The sequence below is a fragment of the Ruditapes philippinarum genome, unplaced genomic scaffold, assembly GCF_026571515.1.
Source record: "Ruditapes philippinarum isolate M1 unplaced genomic scaffold, ASM2657151v2 ctg11054_1_1_1_1, whole genome shotgun sequence".
Lineage (NCBI taxonomy): Eukaryota > Metazoa > Mollusca > Bivalvia > Venerida > Veneridae > Ruditapes > Ruditapes philippinarum.
Window position 1 is genome coordinate 5,513 of NW_026865702.1, and position 25,713 is coordinate 31,225.

A 25,713-nucleotide genomic window follows, 5' to 3' on the forward strand; every position below is an offset into this window, starting at 1 on the left:
AACGCGTGCTCATATGTTTTGGGCTGAATACAATCTTGGCAGATCTTATCGACAAGGAATAAATGACATTACAGTTTAGCATGATTTACCTATAAATAGAGAAGATGTACAATAAACAACCTGAATATAAACAAAGTTTTCATTATTATCAAAATACTTAAATTTTGCTACTTAACCCATTACTGCATGACCATTTTGTGAAAATGGCTGTTGTCATTAAAAGTCTCCCGTTACAAATTCATATTGCTATAAAACTATAAAAACTGTTCCAATATTAAACAAACTTGGCACAATTGTTAACTGGACCATTGCCTTGGTAACAACATGCTCAGTCTTAAATTTCTTTTTACCAAGGCAACGAGGGGACATCCAAAACTTGCCAAAAACACTGTTTTGCGTTTATTGTTTCCATGAAAATTGATTTCAAAGTGCTGCAACGTCTCAGTTGATTCCGATAGAATCAAAGGCTTTTCAGCGTTGGTTATACGTTACTTTATGATCGACCTAGGGTCATTTTAGGCTCTCACAAGTCCAAACTTATCTTGGCGATGAGGGGGACTACCGCCCCCTTCAACCCCCCCCCCCACAAACAGAAGGGGGCACAACCAACTTCTGGCACCCCCTTGATGAACCTTTTGATGGGGGAGGTGCTGAAAAAGTGATCACTTTATTATCAAAATTTCTCTTTTGGGGCCCAAAAAGGACATTTTTTCACTATTTGAAGTCTTAAAGAGGGGGTCGAAAGCGTTGTTTCGCGTATATATGAGGTAAAGGGTTAAAGAATTATTAATCTAAATATTGTTGAGTATCAGTAAATCTGAACAAACACTCGTCTTAATCATAATGAATAATGTTATATATAAGAAACTATCATGTTTTTAAATAATCTCGAAAAAAATAGATGAAAGAAAAAAGGTCTTATTATCTGAAATACATTTTTTTAAAGATTTAATATTTTTATAATCTGCTATTTATCACTTTACACTGAGTAAATAATATCATTTTTAAAAATAGAACTCAAAGTTCCGTCAGGTTTAATCTAGACAAATACACATAAAACATAAACACTACAATACGTTTTTTTTTTCTAAAAGGCACATTATTTCGTTCATTCATTACAGATAACATCGGGTTGCAAGATCTATTCATTTAATCGATGCATTATAGTACAGATAAGATATATTAAAATACTTTAAGCTAAGACCAGTATACAGGGAAAATTTGAAGAAGATATGTATTATAAAATCCTTGTATATTATATGAATGAAAAAAATAAGCTATGAAATCATTTAATGAGAGTTATTTTCTTATTTATCTTATTTACATTAAGATTTTACTCTTCCTTTATTTTATTTCAATGTTTGTGATCAATAAAATAATGATGAAGGTATTACTAAGTTGTATTATAAAACAATTTTATGTTCTTTCAATATTTATTTTCAGATTATGGATCTTTATTTCATGATTTCTTGTGTTTTATTGTAATATATCAGATAATTATATTCTGATAAACCACTAGTGAAATTTATAAATATAATTTTCACTGTAGCCGGACTATATCTGAATGCGGATGAAAAGAAAATCATAACTAAATGGAATTATAGGCAGAAATAAATGCCGTCCTGCGTAAATTTTGCTTCTTTAGTAAAAGAAAGTCGATGTCACCATACATCATGTTGAAAATGTAACAAAATTAGAGAAATTTAACAGAACTATATTTCAAAATTGAAAATGTGACGTCATGATGATATTACGTCATAAAGGAGAATGCACGACGTTACGCGGCAAAATCAGTAAAAATTACTTAAAATCATTTAAAACGCATGAAATGAAAGAAAATTTATTTGTTTTACATATAAGATTGAAATATATTTCATTCGTGAACACCAGCTATTATATTTTCATTCATGGCTACGCCACTCGTGAAAATATTGCATCTGGTGTTCACTCAGTGAAATTATATTTCAATCTTACATGCAAAACTCCATATTCAAACTGTTGTCAGACTTGTCTATACAAAAATTTTAATCGAGTGTTTACTTTTTGTACTATATTATCAACAATAGAAGTGTCTTAGCGATCATTATCCAAGATTGAACCGATATACTTTACTGATGGCTGTGATTGTATGGTGTGATTATTAAAGTGTATTTATATTTAAACTGCTCAAGTTTTGACAATTTCCTCTGAGAACTAAAAACAATACACTCTGTTTTACCAAGATGTAATGATAGCTTATTATTAACAAGCCATTTACTACAATGTTCTAGTTCCTTACCCAAAACATTACAAATTACACCTGGATCTTTTTGTGAATATAAAATTGCACTATCATCTGCATAAAGAATAAGCTTAAATTTTTTGTTAATACTAATACTCGTATCATTGACATAACATAGAAACAATAAAGGACATAATATACTTCCCCGAGAAACACCACATGTAATATTCATAGCTTCAGACATAGGTTTATTTACATTTACAATTTGACTACGACCAGTTAAATAAGATTGAAACCATTCTACTGACTCCACATCCATATTTTGTAACTTTGATGTCATGGTCCACAGTGTCAAACGCCTTTTGCAAATCTAACATAATCATACCGGTCAGCAGTCCTTTGTAAGTTTGACTTATTACATGGTCAGTGAGATGGATTAGGCATGAGTCAGTAGAATAATTACATCTAAAACTACCCTGTAATTCATATAAAAGTCCCTGCTTAAGAAAAAATATCTAACTGATTATATACAGTTCTTTCTAAGATTTTTGAAAGAATAGATAAAATACTGACAGGTCTATAGTTGGATACATCGGATATGTTATTCTTTTTGAATAATGGTTTGACTTTCCTCTTATTTCTGCCTCAGTATTTTTAAAGCGGCACATTTACGAGGCAATTTTATTCACTATTGCCTATCGACGTTCGTGATTGTATTCCTGCGCATTTGAACTCAAACTGTGCATTAATATACAACAATGCACGCATAATTGATATCTATTTCCTTAACATTTCACTTGTACAATACCTAAGTTTTGGTTGTTTTACAGTCACATGTGTATTATTTTGTAATCAGTAAATTGATACATAAAATGAGGTTAAAAAACGTACAAGCAGTATTGACCTGTAAGCAGTTATTACATCTTCGTAAATCTTTATATTTCAAAATATTAATTTAAATGAGAAAAAAGAACTATTATCAGAACAGATCAGAATAGAGCAAATTTGATAACACGTAAACTGTACAGTTTCTATATAGTGTTAAACTAATCATAATAAATACACGTATATCAAATAGAGGATATTGAATGAGTGAAAGTTAATACTGAATTTATTGAACGAGTTGAATAAAATTATATTTTTAGAGCCTCTGGCGATCATAATATTATTCTACTCAACGAGTTTAATGAATTTAGTATTAACATTACACGAATTTATAACATGTTTTGCAGTGAAAAGTGAAATTATATTTGATAATTTTCACTGTTACCAGACTATATTTGAATGCGGATAAAAATAATATTTCATACATAAATGGAATTATCAACAGGAATAAATTCAATCGTAGGACCTATGTAAATTTTGTTAATTTAGGAGAAGCAGTTAAATTTACAGAACTAAATTTCAACATTGGTTAGGTGACGTCATGATGTGATGACGACATGAAGAAGAACACATGATGTTACGCGGCAAAACAAGTAAAATGACTTTAAAATCACTAGATCTAAATAAGCATGAAATAAATGAAAATTTGTTTGCATGTAAGATTGAAATATTTTTCACTCGCGAACACCAGCTATTATATTGTCACTCGTGGCTACGCTACTCTGGTGTCAAATCAGAGAAATAGAGGATATTTGTTTAGTGCAGTGTAAGATCGGAATATATTTCACCGAGTGAGCACCAAAAGGTATATTTCACGAGTGGCGCAGCCACGAGTGAAATATGAACTTTTGGTGTTCACAAGGTGAAATATATTTCGATCTTACACTAAACTAAACAAATTTTCTTTTTATTGTATGCAAATAAACGTTTTAAAAAGACATTAAATCTAATACTGAATGAAAAGCGCGCCAAATAATAATACAACGTGACGTCATTTACGACGTCACGTCATTAAGTTGGTACCCAGTACTGTGCACGCTGGTATTTCACTGAAACAACGTAAGGGGCTTAAATTCAAAACAGTGAAATTATCAAAGTGGTAATTTCACTGTTTGAAATTACCAGTTTTATATCACTGATATATTTCTATAAACCACCGAAAAGCATGTAATAAATATAATTATTGGCGTCCGCGCCGAAGCGCGACGCCCTTATGGAATGAAATCAGATTTTGTGAAAGGGCGACAGCAACTTCTCGGGCCTTTTCATCGGTCATAATAGCCGATCATTCCGAGTGGTATGAGGCTTTTTAATTATCAAAAATGAAATGTCGCGAACAATGAATAGCAACTGGAGAATTTCGCAATGCAAATGAAATAATCTTTTCCGTCATTTAATCGCGCTCTTTGGTGATTTTTTATTAATCATTTTGAAGTACACAGTGCATGGGTTATTATAGTTTCTTATTGTTGTACATGTGTATCCGTAAGCTGTAAATAGAATGATGATCTAGTCTGAAAATCTATTTATTGAGCGATGTACTATTCGGTAATTCCCGGTCTCTCCCGGTCTATTTTGACCTCGATCTACTAGAGACCAGCAAATAGTACCACACGTTTTTTGGCCGGTCTCTCCCGGTTTTGGAGTAGATGTTTGATATCGTTACAGATAAATAAGTTTTTTTCCAAAATGAATGTTTGTCACTTAGTTTGGTTGCATTTATTAATAAAAACAGATCAACTCTCAAAATTGATTATCATTTTGCATAAACATACAATTCGAAAAAAAAAAACACCAACAACAATAGCATGTTTCATTTTATTTATATGAGATAAAAACAATAAATGTGTACAATAATTGAGTAAAAAGTACATTTTTATGGTATAATATGACACCATAAACTTCGAAACATTTTATTTTATTTGTTATTCATGTTTAGTAAAGATGCTGAGTAATTACTCTAAGTAACAAATTAAATTTTATGAATTATTCAATTGATTGATAATTTTAAAAATGATGAAGAAAAATACAAATGTACATGGTTTAAGAATAAACAATATAATATATTGAAAGATTAACCATAATTTACTGCCTTTTTCCAGTTAATTTTTTACTTAAAATCTTCGGTTAATATGACAAGTGAATTCTTAAAATTTATTTTACAATTTTAATTTAAAAAAAGTAGTTAACGTAAAAACTCAGTATTAAAATAGAACATGAAACACAAAAAAGAAAGAAAAAGAAAACAATATTCATAAAATATGTAAAAAAGAAATATTAAAATGAATATTTCAATTATTGTATAATAAACAATTATGCTCAACGTGGTAATATAACCAGTGGCATATTGTTACGAAGTGTGTACAGATACCTTAAGAGGGGGTCTTCGCTAATAGCGATAACATAATAAGGGACAACACACAAGTGTGGTGTTGATCATGCCTTACACAAATGGAATAAAAATGATTGTATATATCCGTTACTATTAATAATCACGATATTACGTTTATGACCATAAAAAATAACAATTATAATATAATATTATATATGTATTTTATTATTTCAAAAACGCAAAAGATTATTTTCGATTATGTTCTCCGCCACTATGAATGAGAAAGGTGCCGACATTCGACTTTTAAAATGTCGGTTATTCTCAAGAACTGAATTCCCAAGAACTGAATTAAATTTCAGTGGTATTTATATACGCTTATGCTAAGCCACTAAAAGCAACGTACATGGGATAAATCACGAAAAATTAATTCAGTTAAGTATTTGATAGCTGTCAATCAAATACGCATATTTGCCTCGTTATTCTTTTCTTTAAATCTCTGCCTCTTCGCTTTCTGTATATCTTCCATTGTTTTTACCATTTGCAGAGTAGTAACTATAAAACATTATTAGAAAAATAGCAATAGATAATAAAGTTGTAGTTACTTTAAAAATCCTGTATCACTTCAGATAACGTTTAATAGAAGAAGAAAAAACAGTTTTGTTTGTGTTAAAGATGGTCTTCAAATGAATGACAAAATAATTCCGACGGACAGAATGTAATAAGCCACATAGCTATCGTCGACGTTATCACTAAGTGTATGTTACATAATTATATGTAAATTAACAGAGGTCACGTGACACACGCTCACAAACAAAGTGGAGAGTAAGAAACCGCGTCTCTCGCGTTTTTACTACAGGTCAGGCTAATCTTTAAAAACAAAAACATAACAAAATGTCTACGGCATCCATGTTTGTTTTGTTTAATGGATGGGAGTGAAAATAAAGCGCAATTACTATGCACGATGTAATGATGCACGTGTCATATACTAGTATGACTTTCGGTGCTTTCACAGGTTTATAAATAGATAAAAGAAGCTGCTGACGTATACACATCGTATAATAGGCCCTTGTGTTGACAGATTTCTGCAGAGATGACACGGACCCCTTCGTCAATCATACTCAAAATGTATTGAACAGAAAACAATCATGTTCATGGCTCTGTTTTTTAATTAGACTACAATTAATACAGATAATAATAATGATATTGCACGCATATTCTAACAGATATTTCTAAATTAAGTAAAATTCTGAATGAAGTGTGATATTTAAAGGAAATCTTTGTTGCAACCAGTATTGCAATAAACTGTCTCATTAGAGTCATGATATACCACGAATTTGTACACTTCAACTATGGTGTTGTTTTAAATGTTTAACCATACATTTAATTGTTTTCCAAAACAAGCTAAAACAAGCTTAATCAAGCCAACGAACATGGAAAACGCAACAGACAAATTGAATTTGAATGTTACATGTAATTGATTATTATGTTGGTGACTTTTATGATGCGGGATGCTTGTCTAGTATCCGAATTGTTGTTGTTGTTTTGTTTAGTTTTGTTTACATTTAAATTTAGTCCGTTTGATTGATATTGCAGTTATAAATTAAATAATTAAGAATAAAAATATATCAGTTACATCACATCGAACTTACATTAGAATAGTTTTATATTAAATAAGTGGAAGGTAAACATCAATAGGCAGCGATGTACCAATTAAAATAATGACTTGTCTCGACTTAAAATTACGCTTCTTCTACATGTCTATACATTTTGCAGTACAAAGCCGCAATGAATATGTGAATGATACGATTAGACATTACACGAGACACCGGTTAAACAAAAACGAAATTAGGAAGGATTCATGTTGCTTTTATGTAGTTTTACTTAAGAGCTAAATAAGGTAACATATTTCAAGTTGAACTATATAGCAGCAGAAGTTGATATGTTTTAAATAATGTTTTACCGCCATTAAAATAACTTTATGTCTTTTCATAATTTCTTAAAAAAGTCATTGTTTAAAATTATGATATCGATCTTTACTACATCGGTTAATACACGACACAATAAATACTCAAAAGAACTGACATTAAATATGTTGCAATTTCGTAAAATCTTAATTTTTGATACACTCGTAGTTAAACAAGTCGCAACATGACTGTTAAAAGTAACTAAGTTGTTATGTAAACGATAGAATGGACTAATGTAGAGAGAAATTATATGGTTTATCAGGGACGTATCTTGATCTAAACTTTTCAAGCCGATTTCAAGCCCCATGATTTGTTTTGCGTTGTCACTGTTTTGAAAACATGTGTAGGTCGCGGATAGCATAGCCTATAGGAAGCTAAGGTACTTGTATGAACCTTGTTTAGGAATGCGACATACATACCAAATTATATTTTTGTTCGCTGCATACTTTTTCGAGAAATGTCCAAAGTTTACACTTTGGTGATATTTTATTATAAATGACCTTTATTGCCGTTATAAATTTGTCCTTGACCACTTTTGAGAAACAAATTAAGCCTGGCAATATCACCTGCTAAACTTATAGGTTACATAATTAAAGGTTTTTTTTAATATAGCCCTTGGCTAGGTGCGTTATTACGATTAGATACATTATCAGACAATCAATTGTCCCCGCATCTGAATTATCTGGAGAAGTTTCCAGTTTTTCTTGTAAAGAACAGGGCAATTCAGTTACAGAATCCAAGAATAGTCGTTCTTTCTTATTGAACAAATATTTATGAAAACGTTTTTTTAGCAAGCACAAGAAATATAAAAAAAACTACAAATTATCAAAATCCACGTAGAATATTATTTAGCTCGTTGTGGTCACAATCTACAAAACAATTATTTGAAAAACGATCATAATCTTCACGACGAACAAACGTTTACTTTTTTTATTCATTTATTTATTGGCAATCAGCAATACATTTGCCTTTGGCCATTTACAAACAAACAAAACACTTATGGCAAAGACTATTATACACATAAATAACATAGGCAAAAAATGAAGTACAATATACGATCAGAAGACAGGTAAACTTTCAAGGGTATTTTGACGTAAACACAATGCTTCTTTTATATACTTTTCTAGATTAAACATATATTTTTTACTTTTATTTGACATTAATGCATTGAACTTTTGACCATGAACACTGGCCTAAATATTTTAATCTAATACTACTGTAACGTGAGCAACACATAACAAAATGATATTCTGACTCTGCTGCATTTTTGTTACATAGTTTGCACAATCTATTACTTCTTTCAACATTATTATATCTTCCTAATTCTATATGTAAACTATATGAGCACAATCTTAAGCATGCCAAATGCTGCCTTAGCTTATCATTCAATATAACATCCAAGTATTTTTCAAAACAAAATGTAGTTTTATATTTGCAATAACAATCTAATTTTGACATCGAATTAATATTTAAACTCCATTCTTGAACAAATTGATCTCGTATTCTAGATTTTATCAAAAGGTTAACCCTAGGATCAAATGACAACCTTATATTTGAAAAACCTAAATGAATTATAATAGAATTCATTTTACTAGCCCAACTAGAGGTACTAACATTATTACCTAAATCATTTAATATTTGATAATTAGGTAAATCATTACTTTTTATAATTTTCAACCAAAATTTAACGCTTCTTTCTTTACATATAACCGACAGAGGCACTCGGCCGAGTTCACCATATACCGCATATGTAGGAGTTTGTTTCTTCACGCCTAATATATATTTACAAAATCGAATATGTAATTTATCTACCTCTTTATAATTATAAGCACCCAAAACTTCACATCCATACGTTAATATAAGGACAATCATAGTATCAAAAAAAGATAACTTGGTACGAATATCTAGACTAACATTATCAAAAACGTTTAAAAGATTATTATACGCCCTTAGAGCTTGCTCATGCAGTGCTTTTACAGCATTTGCAAGAGTACCAGTATGTACAAATGCAGTGTATTTCTTGTTCTTCTTCTTGCTATTGTGTTGGGTAATGTATAATATGTAATCGACATCAAGATAAATCATTGTCGTCGCAACTTCATGGTAGTGAGAAACTTGAAGTCAAATAATGAAAAATTCGGCATATGACATTTATGAAAAAGATATTACAACAATTTATATGCCAGCTTTTGTTTTTTATTTAAAAACTTTGAAAACGTAACCCTCAACAATTTATTCAGGCAATATTCCGGGACGTCTCTTTCAATTGTCAGATGCGTTTTACTGTTTCTGTTTATTTGCATGTTGATCATAAAGTCTTATATTTTATTTGGAACATTAAAAGAAAGCGTTTATTTCACCAAAATATACATTAAATGATATTCTTGATTTATCTAATTACAGGTGTGAGCGTAATGTATATGTTTTGAAGTTTGTATCAACTGTTGAAGTTTATTTTCATTTTGTTTTAGAAGTTTGTTTGTTCTTTTTTATTTTTTATAGATTTTTTTTGCAGAATTTTGTTAAGCTTGACGTTATACTTTTTGTTATTTTATTATGAACAGTATGCATGTACATACATGTATATAAGGCAAACAAGCACATGGCAGTTATTTTCTAAGAACTTCCATCGACCGATTTTCAAGTTAAAAATATTTCATTTTAATTTTATCTTAAGATATTATTGTTCATAGGAATAATAGTATTTGTAGACAACATGTAGTTTTAAGTACATACAATTGAACGTAATTGTCTTTGCTTTCTTGTATTTATTATATTAAGTTTTCATTGAAAATAATTCCGAGGATAATAATGTAATTTTATAATTTGTAAAAGGCAGCCTAATTATTATTGTTTTAATGGGTTTCAAATTCCGTTCAAAAAATTTAACGTATAATAAAATTTAAGGAGACGATTGTGGTCAATTTTCAAGTCATTGTGTAAAAAAGATGACGTTAAAAAATAATAAAACGTCTATTATTTTTTGGAGGTTAATTTATACTGACCAACTGACTATGGCGTTCCCCCGCAGGAAACGGGTGACTGATTTTATCGACGAATGAAGAACGATCGTCAGAATTTTGACCGCGGTGGAAACAACTGAACACCGGGGATCGCGGGGGAAATTAGGCTTTCATCGCGGACGAACCCCCGCGTTTGTCCGCGATAAAAAAATCGTCCGCGGTGGTATCGCAGAAAAAGCAAAACCCGCGGTGAGCGTACTGTAGCATAACATAGATAGACATATTTCTAAAAACTATTTCCGCACAGTATATTTATAACATCATTTATTAACTCACAACGTTTTAAAGTTACATCAGTATAGTGCAACATAATAATATACTAAATTCACATGACATGGTATTAAGTTGTAAATAGGTGAAAACATCAAATTAAAAGTATATTAAATACTAGTTTTATTTCTAAATATACAATAAAATTATATAAAATTGTTAAATATAATTATTTCCGTTTCAAAGTCGGTAAAATGTCGTCTGCTTATGTTTTGCATATTCATACAGCGTATGAATATTGGCGGGAAAATGCTCGTTTTTTTCGTGCTGGGTATAAAAGTACAACTCGGCGTGCTTTAGGCCATTCGAGGCTTTTACATTGGTAGCGAAACATATCTGTTTAGAATGTCCGACACGGAAAATGCTTCGGGTAATTTCAATAAGGATGAAATTGTGACTGAAATAAAATACTTTTTTGATACAAAGTTTAGAGAATTGAAAAGGGATTTCAGGGAGGAAACTGAGTGGAACAACGAGAGTGTTCGTAAAAAGGTACGTGCTGACAATTTAGTTTCATTTAGCAGTGCTGGAAATAAGAAGCAATACAACTTCAACACTGAAATTTTCGACATTTTGGATGCTTCTAAGAGGGCCATTGAATTAAGAAATGCTTCTATAGCTGTAGGTTATATTCAAGAGGCTCAGGATAAAATAAAACATAGAAATAAGATCATAAGAATTGCAGATAGCTCTTCACTTGGCTGGCCTGTTGTCGCTGAATATGAGAAAAATGATATTGCCAGCGACAGTGATGACGATAAAAAGATCCGCCGTGCAGAGGACCGAGCTCGTTCCAAGATTGAGAGGGCAAAGAAAGCTAGGGAGAGTTCTGGCTACAATCAAGATAATAGTGTAAGTATTTACCGTGAATAATTGTGAGATTTACCCTGAAGTTATGCGGTTTAGATGCTAAATTTAATGTTATGTTTAGATAATTACGTCACTTTTGTTTTTGCCTTAGATATACCCGTGATACACCGATAGTTGTAACGGTATTTTTACTGTATTTTTATCTCTATACTTTGTTTAACATACTATTACATGTATAACAGTATACTGTCTGATTTTGCGAGTGCGTATAAATTTCTATTTGTGATTTTTATTTAACTAAGAATTTATCAATTTCGTATAGAAAGTCATGTCTTGCTTTACAATTTATCAAGATAAGCATTGGTGCAACTTGAGCTTATTCACATGTTAATCATTAATCTTGGTGTTTCTTCTAAGTCTTTTCGCAGCGTCCGTAACGCTAAAGCATTCAGTTCCGGAAGATCTTCCATGGAGAACCAGCGCAGGTACCAGCGGGATGGTCGTCGTCTGCTATTCTTGCGGAGAGGAGGGTCACTTCGCTTACGGATGTCCGGACGTCTGGCGTCGAAAGCTTCGATCCATGGCTCCAGGAACTGTCCCCACAGCCACCGTTGGGTATACAGCCGCTCAGAACGCAGCACGCCCGAAGTTTGAACAAGGAAGCGCGTCCGTCGGAAAACAGTGATTTACAATGTGAGGATGAATATGATAAGTACTGGGCGTTTTCAGACATTCTCAGTGGGGTTGTAAGCATAGACTTTCGGGAAAAAATTTTGTAAAAATTTTGAGAATTCTTGTTCTTTATCAGATAGTTCTGTCAAAGGAAAATTAAAAAGTAATATTGATTTTTGGAAAAATACCATAGAAGCTAGTGATGACATTATTTCTATTATTGAAAATGGATATGTTATACCGTTTATTACTAAACCTCCTTCTTTTTGCCTGAATAATAATTCGTCTGCTTTAAAAAATAAATCATTTGTTGAGAAATCTATTTTTTCACTTATAGAAAAGCAATGTGTTTATGAAGTGCCTTTCATTCCTCATAACGTAAACCCTTTGTCTGTAGCAACGAACAATGCATCGGGAAAACTTAGATTAATTCTTGATCTTAGCGTTTTGAACACTTATGTTCATAAAGATAAATTTAAGTTTGAAGATCATAAAGTTGCTAAAGAATTTCTTATTCCTAATGGTTATATGTTTAAATTTGATCTAACTTCAGGATACCATCATTTTTCTATTAAAAGCACACATCATACCTATTTGGGATTTTCTTGGGTTTTAAATGGAACTATAAAGTATTTTGTTTTTTCAGTTTTACCATTTGGTTTGAGCTCGGCTCCTTACCTTTTTTCTAAAGGTTTAAGACCCCTAGTCAAATATTGGAGAAAAATGGGCTAAGATTGGTTTTGTTTCTTGACGACGGTTGGTGCGTTAATGCAAACTTCGAACTTGCACTTAAAGATTCCAAATTTGTCTTTAATACTTTAAAAAAAGCTGGTTTAGTTGTTAATATTGATAAGTCAGTATTTGAGCCTGTGCAGTCTTTAGAATGGTTAGGTTTTTTGTGGGATTTGAAAAATGGCAGGCTTCTTATTCCAGAGCGGAGAATATGTAATGTCAGAGCGTTTATTACTCAGATTCTTACTGTTTTTCCTATTTGTTCAGCTAGGAAATTAGCACAGTTGGCGGGTAAAATAATATCTATGTCGCCTGTTTTAGGTAATGTTTGTTTGTTTCAGACTAAAGCGTTTTTCCGTTTAATAGAGAGCAGATTGTCTTGGGACAAGCAGCTTTACGTTCATGATATTTATGATATTAACTTGGTATTTTGGCAAAATGTATTTAGTAACGAATTTCATAAAAGTTTATTCAATGATTATTTGCCTACAGTGTTAGTATATTCGGATGCTTCAGCAGTAGCTGGAGCCGCTTATATACAATGTGAAGGTGCTGTTGCTCACAAAGTTTGGACGGATGACGAGAAACAACAAAGTTCTACATTCAGGGAGTTATTGGCTATTAAGTTTGCTCTTTGCTCGTTTAGAAATATTTTGTCGGGGGAAAAAGGTGATTTGGAATACTGATAGTAAAAACTGCGTACATATCATTGAAAAAGGTAGTATGGTAAAAGATCTTAATCGTATGGCTATTGATATAGGTTCTGTCTGTGCTTCGTGTTGCATATCATTGGAACCAAGGTGGATTGAGAGAGAATATAATGTTGTAGCTGACGATCGTAGTAGGATAGTAGATTACGATGACTATGGTGTAAGTGATGAATTTTATCCGTATGTTGATGAATTATATGGTTCTCATAGTGTTGATCGTTTTGCAAATGATCAGAATAGAAAATTAGCTCGTTATAACTCATTGTTTTGGACGCCAGATACAGAAGCAGTAGATGCATTTTCGGTACATTGGGGAGGTGAAAATAATTGGTTGGTTCCGCCTATTTTTTTGTTGTCTAAAGCTTTGAATTTTTTGCTGTTTTGTAAAGCTATGGGTACTGTTGTTGCTCCATATTGGCCTTCCAGCCCTTTTTTCCCGCTCTTATTTGCAGATGCTTCTATTTTTGCGCCTTACATAGTAGAAGTATTAACTTTTAAGGAAGCTTCTAAGATTTATGTACAAGGCCAGTATAAAGGATCTATATTTGGCTCAGAAAGATTTTCTAGTAAAGTTATGGTTATTCGTTTAGATTGTAGAAATTAAACAGTTTAATCATAAACTTATAGATAATTCATTGTTTTAAATGTCTTTTTATTGTATAAAAATATTTTTTTATTTTGGTGTGTTAATTTTCTCTTTAAACATAACTTTGAGATAGTCCCTAGTTACACCGTGGGAAAATAACGGTTTTCTTTTCTATATTCGGAATTTTATACATTGCATTTTGATTTGATTTTCTATGTTGATTACGAATATTGTTTTATATGTGAAAAGATAAAGATCGTTTTATTACTTAAATATATTTTATCGTTTACAGCATTGTTTAAAACTAAAGTTTGGCAAGAGGCTAAAGAGCAAGCAGAGTTATCTTCTCTTGGACTGTTCTCAGAGCTTAAGGAAGTGTGTTTACGAGGAAAAGAAATATCAACAAACAAGAATTATGCTTTGGCTTTTAAACATTTTAGTAAGTGGTGTGAGGCTTTTCACTTTGAATTTTTACCGGCTTCTCATGTGACTGTCGGTTTATATTTGGTGCACGTAGTTAGAGAATCACCGACTTGCAGTCGTTCTAAGCTGAATCTGATTTTTTATGCTATTAATTGGGCTCATATTGTTTCAAATTGTGTTAGTCCATGTAGCAATGATTGGTTAAAATTGTGCCTTCATGGTTGTTTAAGAAAGATTTCTAAACCAATTAGTAAGAAAGAGCCTATCACAGTAGATATTCTTAAGACTTTTATTCATAAATATGCTTCTGAGGACAGTTCTTTAGGAGACTTGAGAAACTGTTGTATGTTTGTATTATCTTTTGCAGGATTTTTTCGTATTAGTGAGTGTTTGAATATAAGGAGATGTAATATTTCTATTTGTGATTCTTACTGTGAAATTTATGTAGAAAAATCCAAAACGGATGTTCTGAGGGATGGAAATACTGTAGTTATTGCCCGGACCGGAACTTCCTCCTGCCCTGTAAGTTTATTAGAACGTTACTTAAGGCTAGCTAATATTCAACCAGATTCAAACGAATTCATTTTCAGACAGATTTATTTTGACAAAAGTTCCCGTTCGTATGGATTGAAAAATATTGATAAACCTATTTCATATTCCTGCATACGTGACGTACTTAAAAGGAATTTAACGTCTCTTGGCTTCGATCAAACAAAGTATAGTTTACATTCGTTTAGATCCGGTGGTGCTTCTACTTCAGCAAATAATAACGTTTCCGATAGGTTAATTCAAAGACATGGCAGGTGGAAGTCCGTGTCTGCGAAAGATGGATATATTAAAGACTCAATGGAAGATCGTTTGTTTGTGTCTAAACAATTAAATTTATAAGGTGTTCCTATGATGTTATGTTTAAGTATACGCATTTATAAATTAAAAGTTGTTCACATTTATATTTTGTTTACTTGTTTTATTTTAGATGTTAAATAAAGGTGGTGATGATGGTTATGGAATTGGATGACATTTACTACTGTATATGGCGGCCGTAGGCTGTAATATTTCTGGCGGCCGTAGGCTGTAATATTTCTGGCGGCCGTAGGCTGTAATATTTCTGGCGGCCGTAGGCTGTAATATTTCTGGCGGCCGTAGGCTGCAATATTTCTGGCGGCCGTAGGCTGCGATTTATTTATGGCGGCCGTAGGCTGCAGAATTCTTTGGCGGCCGTAGGCTGTGTTTTTTAGGCAATTTGCCGCAAGTCAACGGATAGTATATTTTGATTAACAACGGACTTAATGCATAGGCTTTATGCTTTTCTGGAGAGAAACTTGTTACATAATATCAAATCTATGCTGCAAAATTAGAATTTTCAGGTTTGAACTGGGTTTCTATTGGATTTACGCAGATGCCCGACTTATTATTCGCAGCTGTTTTCATATAAGTATTTTCAAATTTTATTTCTTACGAATTGTTCAAAATAATAATTCATTTAAATTCTTTCTTTGTTTTTTCGATATAATTATGCTACCAATAATAAGCCATAATCCTACTTGTGTCTTGTTTTATATTAATTATATATTCGATGTAAAGAATGTATTAGGTTTTATCACTGTTAAGGATATTTACAGTTTGACGACTTTGATAAGGAAATAATTGTTTTACTCGCGTTTTAAGGGAGTAAACGGCGATATTCTTGTCTCTGCCTCTCGGACCAGGGATCGTGATTTCAAACAAAATATTGAAAAAATAAAATCACACTATACTCCACAGTAATTTCATGTTATAAAACTGATAACATGTGACCAATACATCTTGATTATGTAAAAGAATCTTATCTGCACCTATCCCTATAAATGTCTATTTGATATTCAACGTACATGAAAACATATATTATTCAACGAACTCAGTCACTTTAAATGTATTTGAATTGCTAGAAGTCACAATTAGCGTGTTTTTATGTTTATCGTAGCAAATGTTCAAAGGATTCGTTAAACCACAGTTTGTCGCTACTAACTCTCCTTTACAGTCCCCATCTTTGCTGAACATCACGATATTGTGGGAATTGTGTCCGCACACAAACACGGTACCATCATCAGCTACACATACACCTTTAGAATTCTTCAATCTACTGTCCCTCAGCTCCCTCACAACTGTACCATCCTTGTTAAAACATACAACACCATCAGAACAATCTGTAACGATCACCGTATCACCATTGACAGACATATGTTGGGTAGTTGATTTAAATATCCTGTTACCATTGTGATTTTTATCAACAGATTTGATGAAAGTTCCTGCAGTATTATATACGTTAACACCATAACCAGTAGATACCCAAAGTCCATCATCACAATATGTCATTCCATAATACTTTCCGCCTGATATTGAAATACATCTTGTTTTAGACAGAGATGTTTCAACAGAAACAAACTGAACTGTGTCGTTGTTCATTTTAATTGCAACTTCATTGCTGCTGATACAACATAAGCCAATGGGAGCCGAATCTAATGCGCAACTGTCTACGATGTTGTATTTAAGGTCAAGTATTTTAACATTCCAGTTATTCCGATCTGTAAGCACGATTCTACCGTCTGGTAGTTGACATATATCAGATATTGAACATGTTTTTGTATCACGTTTAAGTTTTACATTGATATCTTTCATTGCTTTCACTTTGTATTGCATTGGTTTTGTCAGTTGCTTGCCTTCGTGAACCCGACCAAACGAATCAACTGATGAAACAAATTCTGCTAATGCAACATTAGCTGTATAAATGATTGAACATATTCCTTTAGAAGCGGATCGTGCATTAAATTCTCTGGCATTTGTAATAGTCTTCTTCGTCAGTTTCAAATGAATAAATTGCTGCTCTGTATTCAGACTATCAATTGATTTCAGGTGATGTAAACTCTCCTTCAAAGACTCAATCATACTAGATGATGTGCTGATTTCAGATTCAAGTCCTAATTTCATCATGTCATACTTTTTGGTTACAGATTGTGCTGCCTCTTGTCTCAATTTTCTGATGTGTTGTATCATCTTTTCTTCAATATCATCTAATGTCTTGTCTATGTTGATCCTTTCCTCCTCAAGTGAAGCCAGATTGTGTTTTTGTTTCTCTTTCGCATTTATTAAGGTTTCCTTTGCTGTCGTTAATTCATCAGATAGGCGATTAATCTCGGTCTGATTTAAATTGGACGTTAACTTGGATTCAATTTTGTCTACATGTTCACAAGCTCTGAAATGAAAATGATGTAATGATTAACTTTAGTAATATATATCATAATGCAATAGTGTGTCTGTTTCACTTTTTTCGTTGTTGTTGTTCATTTTTCTTTTCTTCGTTTGTCGTAAGTTTTTTTTCAAATCACGATGTATACTTACATTATATCATTATTATAAAGATGAACACACACTCAACACAGGAAAAGAAGGTTTCCTAATGTTTGACACCGCAGTTTGAATGTCGCAAGCCTTCATCTGGATTTGAAAATGTCCGTATTAAAGAAAATGAACAGTAATATGAAAACTTTTATTCCATACGATAAAATCAAATGCATATCATTATTTTAGATTCAAGGCATTTGTAAAGGTATACCGTCAGTTACATGTCTATTTGATTTAAAATCACTGGAGTATGTAAAATTACTTTCTTTACAATTATCGGTATTATTAGCATCAAACGTTATAAAACCCGCAGTAAATATAAAACAAATAGTCTGTATTGAAAATATGATATAACAAGAGCGAAGTCGGGCGGGGGCAAAACTTGACATTTTCACTTTTTTCCAAAAAAGCAGCCCAAATTTTAAACCCTTTTTAACTAAAAAAAAAACAAATTTTTAATAAGTTTTGTTTAGTCACACTATTTTGCCCCAATTATGAATCATTTCCTTTAAATAAAGGGACAAAAAAAACATTCAAAAATTGTAATCATTTTGGACCTTGATTTATAAAGGGTTTTTTTTAAGGGTTCAAGGATAATTCGAAATCTTCATCATGTCTTTTTGTTTAAAAAAGTAATGTTTTGCCCTTATAAATGGGAACCCGTACATAAAAAAACCCAAAATTATAAAAACTAACCTTTTAAAATTTGACATTGACTGCCAAGGGTTTTCCCAAATTTCTAAAGGGGAAAATTTCAGTTCAACATTTAAGGAATTTTTTTCCAAAAGGGGTTTTTAGCCCAAAAGTTTTTAAAAAAAATTATCCATTTATCAATTACCAAGCTCAATTTAATATACATGTGAAGGTCTAATCTTAAAGAAGTTTGTGTCTTAATAAAGTGAATCCATTCATTAATTCTACTAAGTAAAAGTCAGTTACATGAAAAAAATCGATAATTGAAAATTCAAAGCCAAGGTCATTTATGAGTGAAGGTCAAGATTCTCTGGTAAACTTGCAGGTATATCCTAAAACATTGTCGTGTTCTAGTTTAAAGACAATCAATTCAAATTTACCACTCATCTGGTATAATCACTTATAGCAAAAATCAGCAAAAATCACACAAAAATTAGACATTTGACTTTGATGGTCAATGTCATTAATGGATGAAGGTTAAGTTTAAAGGTCTTGTTTTTAAGGTTGTTTTGGCCAAGTATGAAGACAATCCACGAAGAACTTGAAAAGTTATGATCAAGGTTAAAGTTTTACGGACGGCAACGGGAACGCAGACATGACTGTAACAATACCTCTATTTCATTTTTTTTGTCTTCGAATTTTCAGTCAGTTTTCAGCTTGAGTCATTATTTCGGCAAAAAATAAATATATCAACTTATTTTATGCGATATGTTAACTATTTGCTCCAGATTTTATATGAATTATAAAGCTACATAAATATATCTTTTTTACATGTGTTACCTATGATCTGTTGCTATACACATGGTACAATAAACCATGTCGTGTGTTCTGCAAAACATCTCTATATCTCGTTCCGGATGATGGGGGCATTTAGCAACAACAGCGATACTGCGTTTGGCATCTTTTTTATCAACAAGCTTGTGTGTTTTTGTAGCATTCCGCCTAGTATGCTGCCTTGTACATCTTGTACAGAGATACTCGTCACATTCAGGGCAATATTTCACAGCTTCTTCATTGATATTGTCCTCTCCACATGGTGTGCAACAGTTTTCAGCACAGGCATCAGAACCATCTGTAAACGACGGGAAGGAACTCGCTTCGGCCATTCTGCAATATACAAAATCATCAACTGTCCATTAACGTTTTGCTTTTAATGGCTAAACATGAAATAATTTTTAAAATAACTTATTTCAGTTATGGATTTTAAGTTAAACCATATATCGGCACTTATCTCCTTTAAGGTAGAAGAAGGCGTCTTATTATTAGACGCCGCGTGCATGCGGCATCTATTAGATATGCATTCGTTCAGTCAGCAATGGGGAAATTTTAGTCTTGTTTTTGTTTATTTTTTTTGTTCTAACAAAATTACACAGTTTTCAGATTTTCGGTTAAAAATAGCTTTCTTGATGATCAACATGTCCCCGAGCGTCATGGAAGCTTATTAAAGTTTAAAATAAGTGATACTTCCATGTTTAAATATAACATTCTTTTTATTTTTAGCTTTTTTTATTATTTACCAATAAAATAACGTGCCAATGAGCCAGTCTATATTCTAAAGCAGAAATCATCGAGTGGAATTTCCTCGGCTATTATCAATATCATCAGAAAGGGGCCCAAAAATTGCCCCGGTTTTTAGGGAAAATTTGGGTTTTAAACAGCATTTTTCCTTTTCTTTCCTTTATGATTGGGCCCCTTTATATTTCATTGTATTTACATATATAGAACAAGTTTACAAAAAAACACGGAAAAAGAGTAAAAATTGCATTTTTTAAAAAATAAAAAAAAAGGGGTTTAATTCTAATGTACAAAATTTTAAATTTTTGGGGTCGGGCCCGTCGGGGAGTATTTTTTGACAAAGGAACTAGGTGGGTTTTTCAAAACGGTTTTAAACCCCCCAAAGGGTTATTTTTTCGGGGTCTTTTATGAGCAGCAATCAACATAATGATTTAAATTTCACAAGGGAACAAGTATCCGAGTAGAAAAGACCTTACGTTATCGATGTGTACAACTTTTTGGACTGCATTTAAGCTACAAAAAGAAAGCAAATTCAAAATCAGAGATATTAATCCAGGGTAGTGCCAATTTTGACCCAAACATTATAATATGACAATTTTTGTTGAAGACTTCTACACAATATTTCGTGCTTTATATCTAAGAATTAGCTCCTGAAGCTATCAAGCAGAAGACTTTAAATATTTACTATATTAGAAAAAGCCAAGACGTCCCGGCGGGGACAGTTTTTACCCCAGGCTATAATTTGAACAGTTTAATACGTAGAATTTCATTACGAAAGAAATTTGTAGCGAGTAGGACAGTTTGATGCAAGTAGAACTTACTAAATAAATATTAGCTTTAAACCGGATTATTAAAATATATTTTTCTTTTCTTTTTGTCTCTTTTTACAGACATAATTTTCTATGATATATTGTGCAACAATCGATTTCAGAATAAGAAAACTTACCAAACGCACAACTGTTATACCCGCAACCAACAAATCTCCTTGGAACCAGTTAATGGGCGTATTTATAATTTGAGTAAAAATTTACAATATTTACAAAATAAAACGTTGCAATGATTTAAAATTACATCAGGATAAACATTGCAAATACTTGACTAAGATGCTTTTCGTTGGACAAGACATTTATTAATCATCTAGTTCTATATCAATGTATACGAGTCTGTCACTGAGAGTCTGTGGTGAAAAATGATCTTTTGATGACATTTTATTTAAAAAAAAAACAACTACAATGTGTGGGATAGTAGCTTTAAAGCAATGATTATTTTCCTCACTGACAAGCTGACACAAATGATTATGGGTAAAAGAAATGGCCGGGTTGCATTTGTATATCAAATAACATGAGGTTATGAAAATCTACCATTGACCATTAATGTCGAAAATTAAACTGAGTCGGTAAACATGAAGCGGATGAGCAACAGACCTAAAATCGAATCCCACGGAATGACACCACGTGTTAATGTTGTAAACCAAATATGAAGAGGCTGTGGTAAGTAGTTGCTTAAAAAACAGTTACGACCATTTCCTACCATTGAAAATTAATGTCAAATAAGTCGGTAAACAGGAAGTGGATGGGCGAGAGAACTGAAATCGATGTTCAAATCGGACAGGTTTTTTTTTGTAAACAAATCCGTCGACTCGAAGGTAAAATAATAATGAATAAAATTGTCATTAAAACATGATACATGTGTTTAAAGACATTTTAAGTTTTACTGCCTAGTTTAGTCCTAAAAACGGGTTAATTTCTTTCTTTAATGCCCCCTCTCGGACTCCGTAACAAAATTTGTCCCGTTTTCAGACTCAAACCAGACACGTGTTATAAAAATTGTATCAACTGCTAAAGCTGATTGGTGTGCTTCATTTTTATTTTTGATATTCTAACGATTTCATAGATCAAAAAAATATATTTCATCATTGAGTCAACTATTATCACAAATGTTTAGATTAAAATATCACAACTCCCTAAAATACGAAAAGACGTCCCTTCTATTAAAAATGAACATTACCTATATATTCTGAAGGATATTTATAGATATTCATGTGGGTCACCGTAGTTATTGTAACTTACTATGTGGTGACATTTGTCATAAAATTGTAAACGTAATGTAATGTATACAAAATGTAAAGTTTTTTATTATTATTTTACTTTAACCAAAGCAGTGGTATAAACTTTAGATATCTTTCAATACACAACAGTTTAATCATGACATAAGATACCGCCAATGTCATTTAAGGTCATTTATATTTTGTTTTCTAATTTAAAAATTTAATATATTATCTATATAATCTAATTTAAATATTCATAGATGCGGACAATATTTTGGCTCATTTTGTTAAACCTGTTAAACCGGTTTGTTGAAATTGTTTTTCCATGCGTGCAATTAGATAAAATGTGTATCGAGTGTGCAAAAAGGCGTTGCATTCCTTGTGTTTATTTATAGTATAGATGGGTATATTATATATTTGGCGTTACTTTTTAATTATTTGCTTACATTTTTCAATTGTTTATAGAATTTCAAGTTCCTGTCTGTGCATAGATCTATATATTGTCCGCATTTATGAATATTTAAACGGATATTACTATCGACTCGTTGACAGTACTAGGTTTAGAGTATACTTTTATAGTTAGCAAATAGTTCCATTCTATGAGAGTATTAAAGTACCCTATATAATATTAATGGGACGTCCTTGGCCGAGTGGTTAAGGTCGTTGACTTCAAACCACTTGCCCCTCACCGCTGTGGGTGTCGAATCCCGACAGGGACTTTGGATTCTTTCATGTGAGTAAGCTATCCAGCTAGCTTACGGAACGTCGGTGGTTCTACTTAGTGCCCGTTCGTGCCTGAAATAATGCACGGAAGGGCATTTGAGCTCTTCCTCCACCAGTAAAACTGGAACATAGCGATATGATCTATACTGTGTCGATGTGACGTAAAACATAAAATAAAAATAAATAAATACAATATTAATCTTGTGACAACCTTAAACAATTAAATCAGAACAACATTTTTACCTGTATGCTTAATATTCCTCCAATTTAACTAGCCTGTGTTGGTGTGTAAATCTTTACTTGTTAGAGAGGTCATCATACCTCTTCACAGTGATCAGACTGATTTGCTGGCGGCATCCAGTTTTGCGTATCTCATTATAGTGAATGAACCTCTTTTAAAGCGTAAAATCATATTTTGCGCATGCTCCGTTTCAAAATACGACTTAACTTTAACGAAAAATTAACATCAGTGTAAACAAATCGATACATACAAAAATCGGAAAATATCATTTTCGTTACTTAGTGCTACGTGGATGTTTCATTCCGTTTTAATCTTTTAAACTGTATAAATCGATTACCGTATTGTTTTCCGAATAGCGTTTTACTATTTAATGTTCCGAGGTAATAGTTACCGTACGAGGAATAAGTCTGCATAGTATTTACAGACCCGGGTGGCGATTTGAAGACCGAGAGAGCGTAGCCACCGGGTCTGTAAATACTATGCAGACCTATTCCGAGTGCGGTAACTATCTTACCTACATGCTCATTTGTTTTTATATCCATTCATCAGTTTTTAACTCAGTATTTATTAATTTTATTCACAAGACTTAGTAACATATTATTTATGTACTTTATCATGTTTAAGAAAGCATTTCAAAGCCAAGCAAAGATACCATCCGCTTCGCTCTTGTAATTCATTCGTTCACAAATCAGGTGTTATTTGAATAATCTCGTGATTTTCGTGAGGTTTCATTATGTAATAAGGTCAGGTAATGTACTTGTTGAGTTGAGTCACAGAAAATGAAAACAGAACTTGTCGAGTAGGGAAAGGTAAGATCATTATTTTGATATATGAATACGTAACATATTAATAATATAAATAATATTGAGGAAGATAAAAATGTTTTCTAATCATAAAAACGGAACACTTTATCTTTATATATAATAAATTTCATGGTAAATAGATGATCAAGCTATTTCTTATATAATTAAAATATACTATTTTTTCAAAGGAAAGTAAAAGACGGGGTTCTATGATAAATATTAGTAATACATGTAGTTAAACTGTCATGTAAGTTGGGTTTTGTTGTTGTTGTTTTTTATGATGGCTGATTTTAAATGTTCTTAGAATTTCATCCATGTTTGGAAGAATTTTCTTTCGGTGTATTCTTAATTAGCATCATCCGTTATTCATATGTTTGATAAGACCGCATGTAAGCACGCGGTCTAGAATGGAAGCGCAAGTCGTATTCTTGCGAAGAACAGGCGAGTACTGGTATACAAAATTAAAATTGTAATGTAAAAATAACTGGGAAAAAATGAGAAAAACGGTCTTATACTTAAGATGAACTATACTCTCACTGAAAGTAATATTTTGGTAAAAAAAGATGCAGAAGTTGACTTTGATTCGATATGCACCAATAATATAATTGTCGTATATATCCCATCATGCAAAATTGTTAAAATAATGCAATATTGTGCAAATTCAGACATAGTTGTTGAAATAAATGCCGGAAACTAGTATCTTATGAAGCTATATAGTTCGCCAAATGTGTTAGGTATACCGAAAAGCAAACTATGAAGAAAGGCTAAATGTGTGTTGTTGTACTTTTTTATATCGGCAAAACATAAACTTCAACGCCAGAACAGTAGCCAGTTCGTTTTTCTCACAAATAATCTTGAATATGTTATGAGGGTCCTTACAGCCATATGCGCTAATTTATTTCTATTAATCTTTAAAATATATATCGACCCTTTTTCCTATTCAAAGTGGTCATTACCCCCCCCCCCACCACCCACAATTCAGCGTTATTTTACGGTGAATATTGTTGTGTACTGTTATGCACGAATTTCTCGACTTCACATATTTTCTATTGTAGAGAACAATAGAACAAAAACAGGTCGGTATATATTTGCAGACCTGTTAAGCGGTCGGTAAGTGATTTACTAGACCGCTTTTAACAAAGGAGCCGGTAGGTAAAAATCGTTACATTGAACATTATAGCTACAATATCACCATGCACTATTATATGACCGAGTGAACCGTGTACCGAAACTTTTCTGCTCCTAAAACTTTTGAACCGGTATGACTAAATAACGCAACGGAGATAATTTGGCGCAAATGGTACAAATTTTACTCAAGTTTGATTATCTTTAGATGCATGCAGCTTTATATACTGTTCATTCCAATCAAATGATATAAACATTTTTATGTAAATCATTGACTTAAAATTGTTTGATTAACATACTTTATGCCCGTTTTGGAAAATGTAAGAAAATGTTGCCATATACTTACCAAACATTAACCGAAAATTTGCTTATTGAATTTTGCAAAAAAAAAATTATTTTGATACTACTTTTAATATATAGAGGATATTTGTTTGTTTGTGTGTAAGATGAAATTTTATTTCATCGAGTGTGCTTTAAAAACGGTATTCTCACGAGTGGCGTAGCCACGAGTGAGAATACTGTTATTAAAGTTCACGAGATGAAATAAAATTTCATCT

The 25,713-nt window shown here is 32.0% G+C and overlaps 1 protein-coding gene across 1 annotated transcript; it reads right to left on the bottom strand.

Annotated features, from left to right (window-relative positions):
* Nucleotides 1-16,385: 16,385 nt before the first annotated feature.
* On the bottom strand, nt 16,386-23,400 carry LOC132730034 (uncharacterized). Its single transcript, XM_060715880.1, has 3 exons — nt 23,231-23,400; nt 19,483-19,809; nt 16,386-17,860 (listed from the first exon to the last, which is right to left on the bottom strand). The coding sequence occupies exons 2-3, from the start codon at nt 19,806-19,808 to the stop codon at nt 16,513-16,515; spliced, it is 1,674 nt and encodes a 557-aa protein (XP_060571863.1). The 5' UTR covers nt 19,809; nt 23,231-23,400; the 3' UTR covers nt 16,386-16,512.
* Between the last annotated feature and the right edge of the window lie 2,313 nt (nt 23,401-25,713).